Source organism: Pelobates fuscus, chromosome 12, assembly GCF_036172605.1.
Source record: "Pelobates fuscus isolate aPelFus1 chromosome 12, aPelFus1.pri, whole genome shotgun sequence".
NCBI classification, from domain to species: Eukaryota; Metazoa; Chordata; class Amphibia; order Anura; family Pelobatidae; genus Pelobates; species Pelobates fuscus.
The window spans coordinates 140312818-140330438 of record NC_086328.1 but is presented as its reverse complement, the minus strand read 5'-3'; the positions used below and the strand labels follow the sequence as shown (position 1 = coordinate 140330438).

Below are 17621 nucleotides of genomic sequence, written 5' to 3'. Positions count from 1 at the left end.
AACTTGGAACCCGCGCAAGAAAAATGGGAAACCATTCTGGACCCAACGGGTCAACGGCCGTTCAACCCAAGGAATATTAGACACCCACGCTCAGGGGACTGGACACCCCCAGAACACTTGTCTAAATTCATGCACCTGTGGCTCTGTAAACTGTAAGACAAGACTGTATGCAACCGTCTACGGTCTGAGTGTCCTCTCCCTTCCCTACCCAATCACATGGCCCAGACTTCAGAGTTTGATCAGGTCATGACCACCTTCATGTCACGGGTAGGTCGCGACCCACGGAAAAGAGTGGAAAAAGGCTTCCGTGGAGTTCAAGACAAAACTATTGGACTCCATCGGTCCCCTCTCCTGCATTATGTATTTGGCAGACGACGCCTTTACAAGAGCCGACCAGTTCGATCCCAGCATGGTGTGCGAATGGGCGCATGATATACGAGAATGGGCACAAAGATGTTTTTGCTTTGTAGGGGACACTAACGTGGCCCTCTCCTCTGAGAGGCGTAAAGCAGCACTACTCGACATAGACAGAAAGTTGGTGGAATTGGGCACCAAGGAGCTAGGACAGCTGGCACAGGGCAAGCTGTTCGGAGATGCTTGTAACGGACCGTTTCAGCAGACAAGGGGTTAAAATCCGTTTAGGCGATATTCCCCTTTCAGACATAAAGGCAGCTTCAGTAAAACACCAACCTCCCGAACTGCATACAAGGGAATGCTCCAAACTCCCGGAACCTCACGAATAGCTGCTAGCAGACGAATAGGAAAAGCTCCCAAGTGGCTTACACTCCTGGCAATCAGTCTCTATCAGCATACAGTAAATCCCCCAAAGATGAGACAGAGCTCCGTGTTGAGGGTCAAGCAGTGGTCTGGTTTATTAATGGCTACCCGCCCAGTATTTATGCAGGTCTCCCACTTGGTGGACACTCCCCTAGGGGACCAAATGGGAGACTGTAACAAAAGACAGACAGGTATCAATTTAGGACATACAGTCACAATACTTTCCCACAATGCATCCTGGCTTCCTCGCTTCTGCCCTGGAGATAATTGAGAAGTAATTCAATTATCTCCCAGGACAAAGGCAAATCGCCATTATACACGTGGGGACACAAAGACAGTAAACCACCATAAAATACACAAAGTTACATTTTATACACTAAACACAGACATGTCACACATCCCCAGATAGCTGGGATCTGAGCGCACAAAACTACCGAATAGCCCTCAGATCCTATTCACACAGTTCAATTGCCATGGAGCCAAAGTCTTTAACTACACGAATGGGCTCCATGGCATAGCTATCTGGGTTAACACATTCACATAACATAAAATACCGAATGGACATTTATTAGTTAGATCTGTACGAATAAGAACCAGGCGGCGGACGGCTCAGCGGTGTTCGTGCAAATAAGTGTCCGTTTTTAGTTCCATAGTTTAAGTGCCGAACACCGCTGGCCGTACGGGACTTTTAAAATGGCCGCCACCATGTGTTCGATAAATGAACAAAGACCACCCTGAATTCATCAATTAAGCTGCGGTTAGCCGCAGCTTCAGGGCGGTCAATTGGCGGCACACTCCAGCTCCCGGGTGGTCGCGCCTTCAGCAGTTTGTTCGGTAGATAAAATCTACCGAACACCCTGGCAGAAAGGCACGAAATAGCCTTTCTGCAGGGAAAATAAAGCCTTTTAAAGTCGGGCAACCAGGCTTCTCCAACGCAATGTGGCGAGATTGCTCTCGTCACAATGCTTTTCTCAAAGACCTGAACAGACACATGAACGTCTTCACGTCCTTAAATCAGGCAATGAGGAGGGTCTTTAGGAGCAACCCCACCCAGGCTGGCTTCCAAAAGGGTTGTGCAGCCAGCTGTTTCTGGCCTCCAGGCCCTCGCTCAGCGAAACCTCAACCTTTCTACCCAGAGGTGGGCTACAGACAGAGGTTCTCCTACTCCAGAGGAGCGGACTGAGGTCATGGACCATGTGGCAGACCATGCTTCCCTGCAGGTAAGCACGCAGTTAACTCAAGTCTCCCTTCCCCATCACACTGCTGTCCGCATTGCTCTGTTCTTTCAGACCTGGACGACCATATCCGCAGACGCGTAGATTCTCCTGATGGAACACGGTTACGTCATCTTTGTGGACGTTTTTTTTGTTTACCGTGACCCATCAACTGCTCCGCAGAGGACGCCAAGCTCATCGTGGTCCAATTACGGGGACTGTAATAAAAAGGTGCCATCGAGCCCACTCACAACTCTGGAGGTTTCTTCAGCAATATATTCCTGGTAAAAAAGAAAACCGGAGAATTCCGTCCCGTCATAAACTTAAGGAGGCTCAACACGTATGTCATGTACCGACACTTCAAGATGGAGGGCATCCATCTCTTAAGAGACCTCCTTCAAGACGGAGACTGGTTCACAAGATTGGACACATATCTGTCAGTACCCGTCTGCCGCCAGTTCCTCAGATTCCGGTGGCAAGGCCTCCCTTGGAGGTTCACATGCCTCTCTTTCTGCCTCAGCTCGGCCCCGTGGTGCTTCACCAAATTACTGAAGCCAGTGGTTACGCATCTTCCTGCTATTCTGCTCCTACAGGTCCAGACTGAAACAACCTACTCGCTATACCACGGATTTCCTGACATCCCTAGGTTTCGTGGTAAACTACCTAAAGTCGGCAATATCTCCGGCCCAGACTGTACAATTCTTGGGTTTCGAGATAGACTCTAACTACGACTACCAACGTCGAAGATCGCAGCCACCCGAAAAGAATTGCGCAGGGTCATATGCTGCCATGCCATTCCACTCTGCAATCTGGCTTGGATAGTGGCCTACTATCTGCATCCATACAGGCCATTTTCCCCAGGACCACTCCACTATATGGCGATGCAGGACCTGAAGGCCTCCTTTCTTCGCCAGAACCCTTGCTACGCCCCAGTCGGTCCCAGTAACGGACGAAGTCAAGGAGGAACTCAGATGGTGGCAGGACAGCATGCAATGAGCGTGCCATCTTCGGGAACATGCCCGACGTAGTACTGGAGTCAGACGCCAGCCTCTGGGGTTGGGGCACAACGAGCAATGGTGTCTCGACAGGAGGCGTCTGGACTTGACAGGAACTCGACATGCACATAAATTGCCTGGAGCTCCTTGCGGGATCCTTCGCCATTCACAGTCTGGCGAGGGACAAATCGGACTGCTGCATTCTCCCCAGGATGGACAACGTCTCCGCGGTTCGCTACATCAACCGTCTGGGCGGAGCCCGTTCCCGGCTCCTGTCAGAGATAACAAAGGAGATCTTCGACTTCTGCCTACCTTGCAACCTCTCCCTCAAGGTACAATATCTGCCAGGGGAGACGAATCTCACGGCAGATTGGTTTTCCCAACACTGGCGGGACAGCAGCGACTGGAGACTGGATCCCCGGATCTTCCACTGCCTCTCGGAACGGAGGGGCCCCTTTCATCTGGATCTGTTTGCATCACGCAACAACAGGCAGACGCAATATTACTTCAGCTGGCTCTTTACTTCTCATCGCTCCCCTATGGCAAGGCCAACCCTGGTTCCCGAACCTCCTAGCATTGTCCTGCGCGGATCTCCTCCTACTGCCGTCCTATCCGACGCTCCTCAAAGATTCGAGAGGGAACCCTTATCCCAAAGCCTGGAAAATCAACTCTGGTGCTTTGGACTCTTTCCGGGGTGCCTGGCAGGTCGGCGAGCTATCGCAGGCTGCTAGGGACCTCCTATGAGATTCCTGGGCACCAGGAACCAGACGATGTTACCTATCAGCTTGGAATTCCTGGTCCGCTTGGTGTGTGGAACGGAACCTCGATCCATTTACTGCCCCTATACCTTCCATTCTGAACTTCCTATCCTATCTGTTCTCCACGGGTCGTTTTTACTGGTCTGTTAATGTCGTGCATTCTGCTATTTCGGCAGCTCACGTTCCTAGTCTAGGGATCCCCGTGGGAAAGGATCCGCTGGTATGTCGACTTCTGAGGGGCATTCAACTGCAGAGACCCCCAGGACCCATATACTCACATTTATGGGACGTCAACGTGGTCCTGCGTTTTTTGAGAGACTGGCCTGCTAACGACATCCTCTCTCTTCGACAGCTCTCAGCTAAGCTCGCGGTCATTCTTTGCCTGGTTTCTTTCCATAGGTTATCGGATGTTAGGGCCTTCGACATAGACGCTTTTTCGGTATCTCCAGAGGGAGTTACCTTTCGGGTTTCACGGCGTACGAAATCAGACTCGACATCGGTCCTTCTCGGCGGGTGCCTCTCTATCGGATATCCTGTGCTCTGTGGATTGGTCGCGGGAATCCACTTTTGCATCAGCGCTAAAAATGCAAACTAGGTAGCCTCCTGTCATGTGGTAAAATTGAGTTCCCTGTACTCCTGGCTAGGTACCGCCACCAAGGACCATTTTCCTAGTTGGAACAGGGGACAATCCACAGCACTTCTGTTCACAGTCACGTGGTTTAACTGGGGTCCTGAAACCGCTCCCTCCTGGAGACGAATGGGGAACTCGCTCTATCCACCCCTGGCACTGGACGACACTCAGTCCTGGCAGCTCTAGTCCTTACAAGGACTAGTCCTTACAGACTACACATAGTTCGGGGAGTACAAGCTGGAATACGTTTAATATGGCAAGATGGCCTGCTTTTATATAGTTTCAACTACAGTTGGGCACGCCCCTGACACTCCCACAGAAAACAGGATAACCCCCCCCTGCCTTATCTCCAGGCACAAAAAACACAAATTTCACAAACACCCCAAAAGTACCTTAAAAATACATCAAAACCCCACAAAGTTGATAGCCCCGATCTGGATGATCAACATATCCAAAAATCACCCAGATCGCTTCAGGGGTTCAGGAATTTCCTGGAAGTCATGACTGAACGCATGGTCCCATGCCCAAAACAGTTCCAGAGAATCAGGGTTTCCGGTCGGAGCTTGTTTCCCTTGTTCGTGGAAACGCTTCCACCGAACAGTGTCTTTCTAAGGCGATCATGGAAGTCCAGTGGTGGTCGGGAGTTTCAGTGTCCGAAAATAGTTCCATGAACTCGAAGACCAAACACTGATGCCTGTGTTCATGCGAACAAGATGGCCACCACCTCGTGGTTGTCCATTGTAAATGCGGCCACCCAGACGAACACTTAGAACACTGCGGTGGGAATTGCCACTACGTAGCAATTAGGCTTAACAAGCTCCAGGGTGATCTCCGGTTCGTGCGGCTGTTCGGTTCCCGAACCATACAGTCCAAATACACAAACGGAGACTTTTACAGTACATTTTACAGGGTCCATAGACTGTGGGCAGGAGGCTGGCAAGCAGGCTCCTCCAGAGGATCATGGCAAACTCACTTTGAAAGGGGAGTTTGTTACACAGGCGCGGGAAAAAGTCGACCCGCGGGAAAAGAGCTGGTCTCTTTTTCCCCGCAGGTACTGAAAAGCCCGACAAACTAGCCAGAGCCCCAGAAGTGTCCACACCAACCTCAGGAACACTAACAGCGGTGCCTTCATCAACAAGTCTCCACTCGCGAGGTTCCTGTGTGAAACCCTGCAAGGAAAGCAACTCCTTTCGGGATACGAATCCCCCTGGACAGCGTTCATCTATACGAAACGGTGGCCAACCAGGGGTGCATTCATAAATTACTTCCCTTGCGGTTTCACACTTATGTTGCGAGTGTGAAGTTCTGATTGATTGGTGTGAACGTTCTAATGGGGCATTGGGGAGGTCCTCATTCGGGAAACGGACGAGTTGGGAAACAATCCACGAATGCTCCCCCTGGTGGCCATTTGTCTGTAGAAATGGCAGCTGTAGCGGAACCCTGTTGTGGCTGCCCCTTCCTGTATTGTTGATTACCCTCACCTACCCTATCTTGGCCCTAAAGACAAATACTGTTCCTGGCCCTTGGATTACCTCAGGGCAGTGTTGCAACTTTAAATGGGCACTTCGGATACCGTCGAAGTGCCGAAGTACTCGTCGAAGCGGTCGAAGTCGTCGAAGTACACGGCATCGAACAAAGGACCACGTGGCGGCGGCCATTTTAACTTCGAACACCGCTGACCCTTACCATCAACTCCACTTCGACTAACGTCGAAGTACCGACCACACTTCGAACGGGACTTAGCCGTTTTTATGCCAGAAATTGACCGACCGCACAGCTCAAATCTATGGAACTGTTTTGGGCAGGAAAATGTGCTTGCGGTCGGTCATAAAGGGACCTCCAACTAACTATTGATCTACTGCAGGGATTGGGACCATTTTTGAGAGTATTACTAATTGAAGTCTGCTGATTACGGAAATGCATGTTTTATGTCTGTAGCACTAATATTGTAGAAGTTATAGATATTGGGTAAAAGTTATGTTTGAAACTGTATAATAAGTGGATTATCTCTCAGGCTAAGGGGAGGGAATCTGTGGGTTGCACCCATGATACTATTGGTTGTTTTATGCCTCCCCCTGGGTGCGGCCTGTATGTGTACATTTGTAATAAAAGGCAGGCTGGATGTACCAGCCAGCAGTTCTGCTCCTGAAACTGTGTGTCGTCCAGTTATTGGGATTGCTGTTGGGAGACTGCTGTATTACTTTACCTGCTGGAAACCTTGCCTGTGGATTTATCATCACCTTGTTCCTGAGCCTCACTGGGATCTTTAGTGGAGAATAGCTGTGAGATATCGGCTCTCCGCTACAGCAGCTACCCAGGGAAGCACTCATTAATTGCTTCCCTTGTGGTCTGCGGTTTGACAGTAATGGTGCGAGGTGAGAACGTTCTATTCCAGCGTTCTAAATGGGGTATTGGGGTGATCCATGTTCGGGAGGCGAATGAAGTCACTTTGCAGCAAACCTCCTGAATGGGGAGTGGGTACAAAACACGAAAATACAAGGGAAACACATAAAAAGAAACAGGAAAATCCACGAACAGGTAGCAGTTCTGCCACACAACTCCCCCTTAACCACAAGCAGGTATACACAGTCTGATCCCAACGGTTTGGCTTGGGGCTATCTGTGGGAGTACTGACATAACTTCTCCAGGTCCGCCTGTCTTGACAACCCGTCTGCATTCCCATTTTGCTTACCGGGTCTATAATGAATGATGAAGTCATACGGTTCTAGAGCCAGGCTCAACCGTAACAGCCAACCCGGTTAAGCCACACCAACGGGTTGCGATCCGTGAGTAAGGTGAATTGTTGTCCGTAGAGGTAGGGCTGCAGTTTTTTTGAGTGCCCACACTACCAACAGGCACTCCTTTTTGATGGCGGCATAGCTCACCTCCCTGGGTAGTAGTTTCCTGCTGAGGTAAGCCACTGGATGTTCTCCGCCATCGTCACCAACCTGGCTAAGCACTGCTCCTAATCCAAACATAGAAGCATCTGTGTGGACGAGAAAACCTTTAGTCGGATTAAGAGCAGCCAGGACAAGGGCATGTAGCAGGGCATTCTTGAGGGCTTGGAACGTCCGCTCACACTTTGTCTGTGCAGTTTCTTTTGGGTCAGGTAGGTGAGCGGCTTAGCTAGGTCACTGTAATTGGGGACGAATTTCCTATAGTAGTCCCTAGGAAGGCAATCACCTGTATCTAGTACAGTGACGGGGACAGTTAGCCACTGCCTCAGCCTTGGCTGGCTCGGGTTTCTGTTTCACACACCCTACCCAGTGTCCTAGATACTGCACTTTGACCATCCCAATATTACATTTGCTGGGCTTTAAGATCAATCCTGTCTTCCTAGTACGGCTCCTACATGTACTAGAGGCTCCTCCCAAGTGTCGCTGTACATGGCAATGTCGTCTAGGCATGCACAGGCATAATCCTGGAGGCCATCCAACAGCCGGTCCACCATCCTTTGGAAAGTGTCCGTGGCATTCTTCATCCCAAATGGCATCACCTTAAATTGATACAAGCCAAATGGGGTGACGAAGGCCGACTTGGGGCCAGCATCCACCGCTAGGGAAAATGCCAATACAACTTGCACAAATCGATAGTGGTGAAGCACTGGCCCCGAGCCATCCTGCCTAGGAGCTCGTCGATACAGGGCATGGGGTAAGCATCCAATACCGTCTTGTCGTTGAGCATCCGGTAGTCCACACAGAATCGGGTGGCTCTGTCTCGTTTTGGGACCAAGATTACGGGGGATGCAGGACTATGGGACTGTTCAATCAACCCTAGTCGGAGCATCTCCTGCTTAATAATCTCCCGAAACGCCTATGGTATTCAGTACGGGGTTTGACGCAGAGGTTGTGGGTCAGGAGTCTCTACTCTGTGGGTGGCTAGTGGGATGCACCTTGGCAGGTTGGAGGTCTCTTTCTTCAGGGACAACATTTGTCATGCTTGCCTGGATTCACTCTCCGTCAGTCGGTCCCCCAAGTGGACCTCGTCTATGGACCCTGCCTGAGCTCCATCCTCCAGGAGGTTGGGGCAGATTATCGAAATCTTCCGAGGCGGGAGCACATATAGCGGCCACCTCCTCTGTCCGCTCGTGGTAAGGTTTCAGCATGTTAACGTGTAACATGCGTCTAATCCCTGCACTCGAGCGAAGGCCGATCACATAGGTCGACACTACACTTATGGTTGACTATCCGGTATAGGCCCTGCCAGGCAGCGTGGAGCCGATCATGTCAGACAGGCTGAGGCAGACCCATGGTCTGTTCGTGTATTCCTTGCTTGTAATATGTATGTCCTCCTGTATTTTGCCTGTTGTACCCTGCTCCCAGTTCGGGAGCGTTCATGCGAGAGGAGTTCGTTGTGTGGGCACTGGCTAGTTTGGACCGGCTGCCGGTGATGATCCTGGTTATTTGTCGCGGCTTGTTGGGGGATTGGCTTCGTGCAGGGAGGTCCAGGCTTTCTCGTTGGGGTTAGGAGCGTACGTGGGGGCCGCCTGATAGCAGTGGCTTGCCGTGTGAGCCCTGGACGGATCCATGCTAATCGAACCCTAAGCTGTGGGCACTCCCTCTTGTATTGGCCCCACTGGGAACACTGATGGCACCGACCGGCTGGCGACTGGGGGTTCGTTGGGGTGTCATCGGAGCCAGTGGACCTCAGAGGGGTGGTCGCAGCGTGGTGAACTGGTGGGCAAGGCGGATAGGCAAGGCGAATGGGCGGGCGGTGATTTGGAGTGATGGTGAGGCGTTGAGGTCGCCGTCCGCATAGTCATCAGCTTTCTGGGTTGCTTCGGTGAGGGTCTTGGGCTGTCTGTCTCTTACCGAGTCTTGGACCTCGATGGGGAGACCCTGGTAGAAGTGCTCCAGTAGGAAAAGTTGGAGGACTTCCTCAGGGGTCTTTGGGCTGCCTTGCTCAGGCGACAAGCCCACTTAGCATGTGAGTCTTGAGGCCCCTTCTTCGACTCCCTGAACTTTTGGAGATATGCGATATATCGTTAGCAGGACCTGCTTCACAGGGCATAGTTCAGCAGGGCGTCCTCAGACACGGCCCGGTAAGCGTCTGCAGCCTTCCCAGCCAAAATGGGAACCCAGTCAGTTGGGGCAATTTAATGCAGCAAAGTCCTGTAAGAAGTAGTCAATGCCCTCCTCAGCATCTACAATCGTCTTAACCCCTTAAGGACCAAACTTCTGGAACAAAAGGGAATCATGACATGTCACACATGTCATGTGCCCATAAGGGGTTAAAAGGCATTGTAGGGCAGTTTGGGCTTGGGTTCTAGGATGGCCGTACCCCCCGGGGGCACTTCCACAGTCCGCTGTTCATGGGGTGTTGCTGTGTTCCTCCAAGCTCTCTGAGCCAGGATGTAGGCTTGTGCCTCTGAGAAAATCTTGGTCATTATCTCTGCAGAGGGCTTCTTTCCATAATATTCCAGGTGACAAGCTATTTCCTTGTCCAGGGCATCCTTCTCGGCCCCCACTGGCTGCATATCGGCCGCACCGCTTAGTAGATCGTCCTCCATGAGTGCAGCAATTAGATCTGCCTTGCGACGGATGCCGGCTGATAGCTCTCTAGCCTCCAGCAGCTCTTGCAGTGTCTGTCTATTTAAAGTCGCGTAGTCCATGTGCAGGTTTGGCTCACGAAAGTTGGTTCCGTACGTCTGAGAAGTATCATCCCACTTCTTACACCAGATGTAGCAGACCCAGGTTAACCCGACCGGTCACCTCCGCTTATTCCTTCCTTCACCCGCTCAGGAACCACTTATAATAATAAGAGATACATTCCCCCCAGTAACTGGACGACACAGAGGAGTCCTTTGTGTGGGCACTGGCTAGTTTGGACCGGCTGCCGGTGATGATCCTGGTTATCTGTTGCGGCTTGTTGGGGGATTGGCTTCGTATAGGGAGGTCCAGGCTTTCTCGTTGGGGTTAGGAGCGTACGTGGGGGCCGCCACCACCATTTCATGGGCCACACACAGCTTGTATGCATAACCCCATACAAGGGGTCTACAACACAACCATACAGGGTGTCACATCCCAGTATCTTTCCCCTCCCTGGGGTCCTAGCGCAGGAAGGGACTCCGTTCCCTTTGTCCTCAAAGCCTGCTACCAAAATCACAGTGTTTTCCACACCAAACACGAGGGCTCTTCTTCCCAAAAGCCTCTGTGCCTAGGAGTCCAGGCACGAGTAAAAGGGACCGTCCCTTTGTCTCCTAGACACAGAAAAGCCCGCCCGTGGGAAAAGAGCTGGTCTCTTTGTCCCCGCGGGTACCAAAAAGCCAGCCAACCTAGCCAGTGCCCCAGAAATGTCCACACCAACCTCAGGGACTCTCCGCTTGTGAGGTCCCTGTGTGAAACCCTGCAAGGGAAGTGTCTCCTTTGAGGATACGAATGCTCCCCCTGGACGGCTTTCGTCTATATGAAATGGTGGCCACCCAGGTGCACATTCATTAATTACTTCCCTTGCAGTTTCACACTTATGTTGCGAGTGTGAACGTTCTAATGGGGCATGAGGGAGGTCCTCTTTCAAGAGACAAACGAGTCGTAAAACAATCCACGAATGCTCCCCCTGGTGGACATTAGTCTGTACTCACTCATTAATTGCTTCCCTTGCGGTCTGAGAACGTTCCAATCCAGCGTTCTAAATGGGGTATTGGGGTGGTCCCCATTCGGGAGGCGAATGGATTCCCTTTGTGGCAGCCTCCCGAACGGAGAATGGGTACAAAACACGAAAATAAACAGGGGAATCCACGAACAGGCAGCGGTTCTGCCACAGAAGGTCCACCCAACCCCCCTATTTAACCGGACTCCGTGTGTGGGTTCAGCTCCCCTCTGATGAGCCAGAGTGGCGAAATGCGCCTTAGGGGAACTGACCGGCGCTTTCTTTCCCAGCCACTGAACCAGCAGTATGTTCTGCACTGAGATATTAACTAAACATAATCAGTTATACATTAACTAACGTTTGGTGCATCTATCTGCACCCATTGTAGTTCGATAGGCAGTTATCCTTCTAACTTCATAGTATTTACTAGGCAACAAAGGAGGGCGGGTATTCGTTCCTAGCTAAGGGGTTTAGGTTTTTTGCTTAAGGGGTACCCTCAAAGGCACAGTCCTATCATAGGGTCTTTCCTCCCACTTAAGCTATTTAGCTCTTTAACTACCTTCTACTATCTCTCCGTTTCATAGAAAATTACGTTTAGCTTTCATACTGTATTTCTATGTTAACTTTACCACTCTCCTTTCAAACTCTGCCTTGGTACCATACAAGGATGGTTTAAGACATTTGGTATCCATTATCATACTTGGATATGGAGTGAGTCTAACTGTTGCCACTAAGCACTGTTTATAAGACAATTCCCCTCACCCCATATCTTCCTATGTCTCATGTTGTTTTTTATTGTATATAGTGCACATAGTTTTGGGTGTTAGGTTTTAGCTACTGTATTATATTTATTAACAGTTATGTTTTATACACCCCACCCAAGGGTGGTTTCTTGCTTTGTGAGGTATTGTGATCTATTTAACCCCTTAAGGACCAAACTTCTGGAATAAAAGGGAATCATGACATGTCACACGTCATGTGTCCTTAAGGGGTTAAAAAAATGAATAAGGACCAGCGCTTATTCACTAAATGTCTAATATATCACCATATGCAAAAAACTATTGCAATATTAGCTGCTGTACATTCATGTGATACCTTCTAATGTCACAGACACAATATACAAAAAAATCAAAAGAGAATGTAGCGCTTATTTATAAATAAATAAATAATATATCACCTTTGAGAAATTGAGGAGTGTATCTTTTGGATGTCAAATTATGCTGATATCTACAAAGAGACAATCCCACATAGTATAGACCAAATATGGTTAAATAAAAACGAAAATTGTAATATGTATTAGGAACTCACAAACAGAGAGCTGTGGACCCAGCTCTGGTATGAATCACTTCTGGGTCCGTTTAGGCGACCCACCCCTATTCCTGGAAAAAAGATTTTCTTTTATCCTACAGGGGAGAATAGACGCACAAGCGATTGCGCAGTATTGTTTGTTTAATTCTTGGTGTATAAAACAAATTCCCAATTCCAAAGTATTGTGCAGATTTTAGGACTGCACTCCCTCCTTGTAAAAGATGAATCCGGGAACCAGGATAAGATGAGAAAATAATAACTGAATTTATTACAATAATATATAACAAATTTAAAAAGGTAGCAATGTCCTTAATCACCGGGATCACCAGTGATTAAGGACATTGCTACCTTTTTTAATTTGTTATATATTATTGTAATAAATTCAGTTTTTATTTTCTCATCTTATCCTGGTTCCCGGATTCGTCTTTTACAAGGAGGGAGTGCAGTCCTAAAATCTGCACAATACTTTGGAATTGAGTCATTTATATTGACTCCAGTTTTGTAAGTACCCACTTGGGAATTTGCTTTATACACCAAGAATTAAACAAACAATACTGCGCAATCGCTTGTGCGTCTATTCTCCCCTGTAGGATAAAAGAAAATCTTTTTTCCAGGAATAGGGGTGGGTCGCCTAAACGGACCCAGAAGGGATTCATACCAGAGCTGAGTCCACAGCTCTCTGTTTGTGAGTTCATAATACATATTACAATTTTCGTTTTTATTTAACCATATTTGGTCTATACTATGTGGGATTGTCTCTTTGTAGATATCAGCATAATTTGACATCCAAAAGATACACTCCTCAATTTCTCAAAGGTGATATATTATTTATTTATTTATAAATAAGCGCTACATTCTCTTTTGATTTTTTGCTTAAGGGGTTAAAGCCCACTCCATAGGATAATATATAAAACGTCCTACTCCTCCTGACATTCCTGTTTATTTTTTGTAGTTCGATACTTGTTTTATTTGTGACACTCTATGGAGGAAACCTTATTTGTTCCTATAAATTTCACATGTATTTATTTGCTCAACAGACGACAGATTACGGTCATGTTTGTTGAATGAAGACACATAGCACGATACAAAAATGTATTACAAAACTATAATCTATACATCCTGTAAACTGTAAGCGTACAGAGTAATGCTAGAAAGAAAACATTGAATAACAGTTTATTTTTCCTTTAAAACTTTTATAATGGAGACAAAGGACTATTTATAGCCATATACATTTAAACAAATCTAACACGGGTCGATTTCCAATCCTGCTGCAGTCCTCAGTCTCACAAAGACGTCTTCAGGGCACATTCACTGGATAGAAAACTTGTCATTTCCATTAGAATCACTAGATAAGCACCCAGGAAATGGTCTTTGAAGAAGGGACATCAAGAGCACCTCTGAAACAGGAACAACTGGGGTATATTAAAGGGAAACTATGTCCAAAAAAAGCCAGTTTATTTATTTAAGCATATAATTAATCGTGGAAAAAATGCATGTAATCAAATATTTCCTAACTTGCCTTAAAAATTGGCATTTCATTAGCTGCAGAAATGAGAAGACCCCCCCTGTTTTGTCTCGTAGGTACTGCCTTGTTAGGGCCAACAGTGTCCTCACAGAGAGGTATTGAGGACAAATCTTCATTCCGAAGATGCACAATGTTATCGAGCTTAGAAATACTTTAGGGCTGAATTAGTTAAAGTGTCGTTTGTAAATAATTGTATTATGCATCCATTATAACGGCAACTTAAAAAACTAATTATTATCGGTGTCCGCCAACCACAAGTTGATTGGTGTTAAACTAAACCTTAACTGTTTTAGCAAGTAGCATATTTGAACTCCCACTAGCTTCAGCCAGAATCTGAGCATGACAGGAGTTATAGTCCAATAGGGGCAGGCACTTTCTTGCACGTCTCTATAAACCTATCTATGCTGCTATGGCAGTAATGAGCAAAGCCTCATAGAGAACTGTACAGAACGTCCACAGTGTGAAAATGCTGTGCGTATAGACACCACACAGAAAAATGGCACAAAACGGATACTGCCAACCAGGAAGTGACTCCACCAGCCGTTTGACTGACAGCCCATAAAATCCAGAATAAAACTGTTTTAAATAGAAAGGCTGCAAAGAATGAATCTTTGCACCCTAACCACTTAAGTAAAATTAATTATATTGGTACAGAGAGCCTTGAAATATACTATTTTCAGTATCCTCTGCAGACACTGGTACAGCCACGATCTATAAATACGAAAGAATGAAATAACATCTCTAATAGCCAGTTAGCAGATGAGCTTAAAAACAAGCACTTTTATCAACAGTAAAATGACGGTTAGATTACAAACAATTTTTGAAAAAGGACATAAGAAATATATCACCGTTACACGTTCATACATCATTTACAAAATCTAAAAATCGGACCTATAAAGAATAAAACATTTTTTTTATCCTGGACAGAAAGATCAGGTTCTTAATGTCAAAGGCCAACTTACAAAATAAGCAGAAATAGTATAATAAATAAATAAATAAATAAATACAATATGTTTTTAAAATGTGCGAGTGGAATCTGTAAAGCAGCTGTTTTGTAGCAGAGAGTACGCTGCAGAACAGATTTAACTTTGGGGTACTACAAACATCTGGAGATTTGCTATAGTGTGGGGGGGTAATTCTACTACTAAAATAAATAGACTCTTTCTCTTTGTTTCAAACTATACTACATGGCACCAGTAACCGCAGAAAGATTTTGTTGTAATAAAACAGGGGCAGAATGTTTCCACGTTTAATGAGAAAGTTGAGACAAAAGTTCATCAATGTCTACACTGATGTTTGTTGTGGAAAGACGCAAGATTTGCTGAAGTGTGCCATTTGAAATACTACTCCTATACTTTGACTTTATATAATTTAAGTCCGAAAATGCCTTCTCACATATATATGTACTCCCAAACATGGAAGTCATTTTCAGTCCGAGATTCCGCATGTTAGGGTACTTGTCCTTGGGGAGCAATCTAAAAAATGGCACTCCTGACTCTACTCTCGAGGCCAGGAACATGTCCGATTGGATTTCACATAATTCCATTTGATATTTTGCCTCTTCGTTTGCTATATTGGTGTTAAGCGGGTTATTAAATAACCTGAAACTGGAATTCATTTTGTTGAATTCCTGAAACCGCTGAGTGAAATTGTCTATGAGAATGTCTATCTTTGGTACAAATCGACTAAAGTCTAAAGTTGTGCCATTTTCTTCAATTTCCTGGAAAAGTTCATTGCAGGATTGCAAATGTGTCAATTCGTTCCTCAGCAGATTTAATTTTAACAACATCAATGTGTTCCTAAATGAAGAAATATGATTGTAGAGTTGACTAACTTGTTGGTCCTTTTCTTGCAGTTTTTTGTTCAAATAATTTAAATGTAGAGTAATATCAGTTAAAAAAGCAAGGGAGCTTAAAAAATCCCCATCGATAAGACTCTCTTCCAAAACAGGGTCACACTTTATTTCCATCAAAAAGAGATAAATTTCTTTTCGAAGGCTAAAAAACCTGGAGAGATAGTTCCCTGCACTCAACCAGCGAACGTTTTTGTGTAATGGTAAGTCCCCATAGGCAGCTTCAAGCTCTTCCAGATAGGCTTTAAATCTTCTGCGAGTTAGGGCACACTTCTTGTCACTTATTAAATTTGTAATCCGTATAACAATCTCCATGACATCAGTCATTTTTAACAAAGTACCAATCAAAGCCTCTTCATGCACAATGCAGTGTAGCATCATGCATTCAATACCATCCCTTTTAAGTAAAGTAGAAAGACACAAATTTTTGATTACTGTCGACTTGGCACCATCAGTAATGATGCTTGTACACTTTTTAAAGCCCCCGTACTCCGCAACAGCACACTTTACTTCATTGTAAATGTCTTCTTCTTTTCTGGTTCCCTGAAGAGATGTCAATTTTAACAATTCTTCTGACGTTTCAAAGTTGTCATTTACTGTACGGATGAAAATGATGAGCTGGCTGATACCAGTGATATCCGTGTTCTCATCCAAGGCCACAGAGAAATAGGCACAATCTGTAATGACGTTGTGCACTTTCCGATTAACATACTGATCCATTACAGAAATGCGACGGGCTACGGTTTGGTGTGACAGGGAAACAGACTCAAAATGTTTAGCTAAATCTTCATTGCCAAACGCACGAGCCATTTTAATAGCACAAGCCTTCACAAAGGGTCCATCACTAAATGCTCTTTTTCTCTTTACAATTTCTTCACATATCACATATGATGCCTTCACTGCTGCCTTTTCATTGGGTACGGATGGTGGAGGGGCATTGGTCTGGTCAAAGTGCTTGCTCCTTAAGTCATTCATCATTGCAATCCTCAGTTCTCCTGTATACTGGCCATATACCTTTTCATGCTGGGAGTAGTAATGCCTTTTAACGTTATATTCTTTGCAAACAGCCAAAGTTTGTGAACATATCAAACACTGTGGTTTGTCTCGGTTTCTAATGAAAAAATAGTCTAATTCCCAGCGCTCTTTAAAGGAACGATTTTCACCATCTACCTTTCTCTGCTTTGGTGCAATCATTGGAAGGGATCGGTCATGTGTATTCTGTAAAAAATAAATAAATTAAAAATCACACAAAATGTATATTAAAGATAAATAAAAATGTTCCTGTTACAACCTGTATTGCAAACTTAACAATAAACAGAACTGAATATTCATATACATCTTAATAATAATTATGTATCCCCTATTAGTGTTGTTAAATTAAAATAAAAGGAGTAACTAATTTGTATTGCATTTTACACCTGCCGTCTAAATGGATAGTAACAATACCTGTTTTTATTGCATCATAACCCTTTTATTTAAAAATACATTTTTACAAATGATATATATATATATAAAAAATACAGAATCCAGCGCACTCGCTTATTCACTAAACAATGATTTCAAATCGCACAGATTGCAATAGTTTTCTTTAAAAAACACCTCACCTAGGCAAAAAATAATAGGGGTTTAGTTACATTATATGATCATATATTGCAATGCACCACATTCCTTTGTGTATATACACATTATATATATAGTGAGCGAAAAAGCGGAATGGTTGTTGAAGGAAGATATATCAGGCCTGTTGGGAAAACAGCAGCCAGAGAGTTTTCAGTTAAAGGTATCAGGGAGAGAAGTTTGCAATATACATTGCTGATGCTATGCAAAACACGGTATGGGTCCCTGGGGTGGAGCATTTGGAGAGCAGGGTGGGCCAGTGCTCCAATAGCACTAGTTGCTATCTAACAGCCAGACCACATCTTGTACATACATTAGGAGTTCCAGAGATGTGAACTAATTGATACTCACCTGTA

The 17621-nt window shown here is 46.0% G+C and overlaps 1 protein-coding gene across 2 annotated transcripts in view; it reads right to left on the bottom strand.

The window, feature by feature from the left end:
• Positions 1-15031: 15031 nt before the first annotated feature.
• LOC134579160 (general transcription factor II-I repeat domain-containing protein 2B-like) overlaps positions 15032-17621 on the bottom strand; it is a 42084-nt gene continuing 39494 nt past the window's right edge. For both annotated transcript variants that reach the window (XM_063438348.1, XM_063438349.1), the window contains exon 3: positions 15032-16866. In XM_063438348.1, coding sequence (XP_063294418.1) covers positions 15046-16866 — 1821 coding nt within the window. In that variant the 3' untranslated portion in view covers positions 15032-15045. The remainder of the gene's footprint in view (positions 16867-17621) is intronic.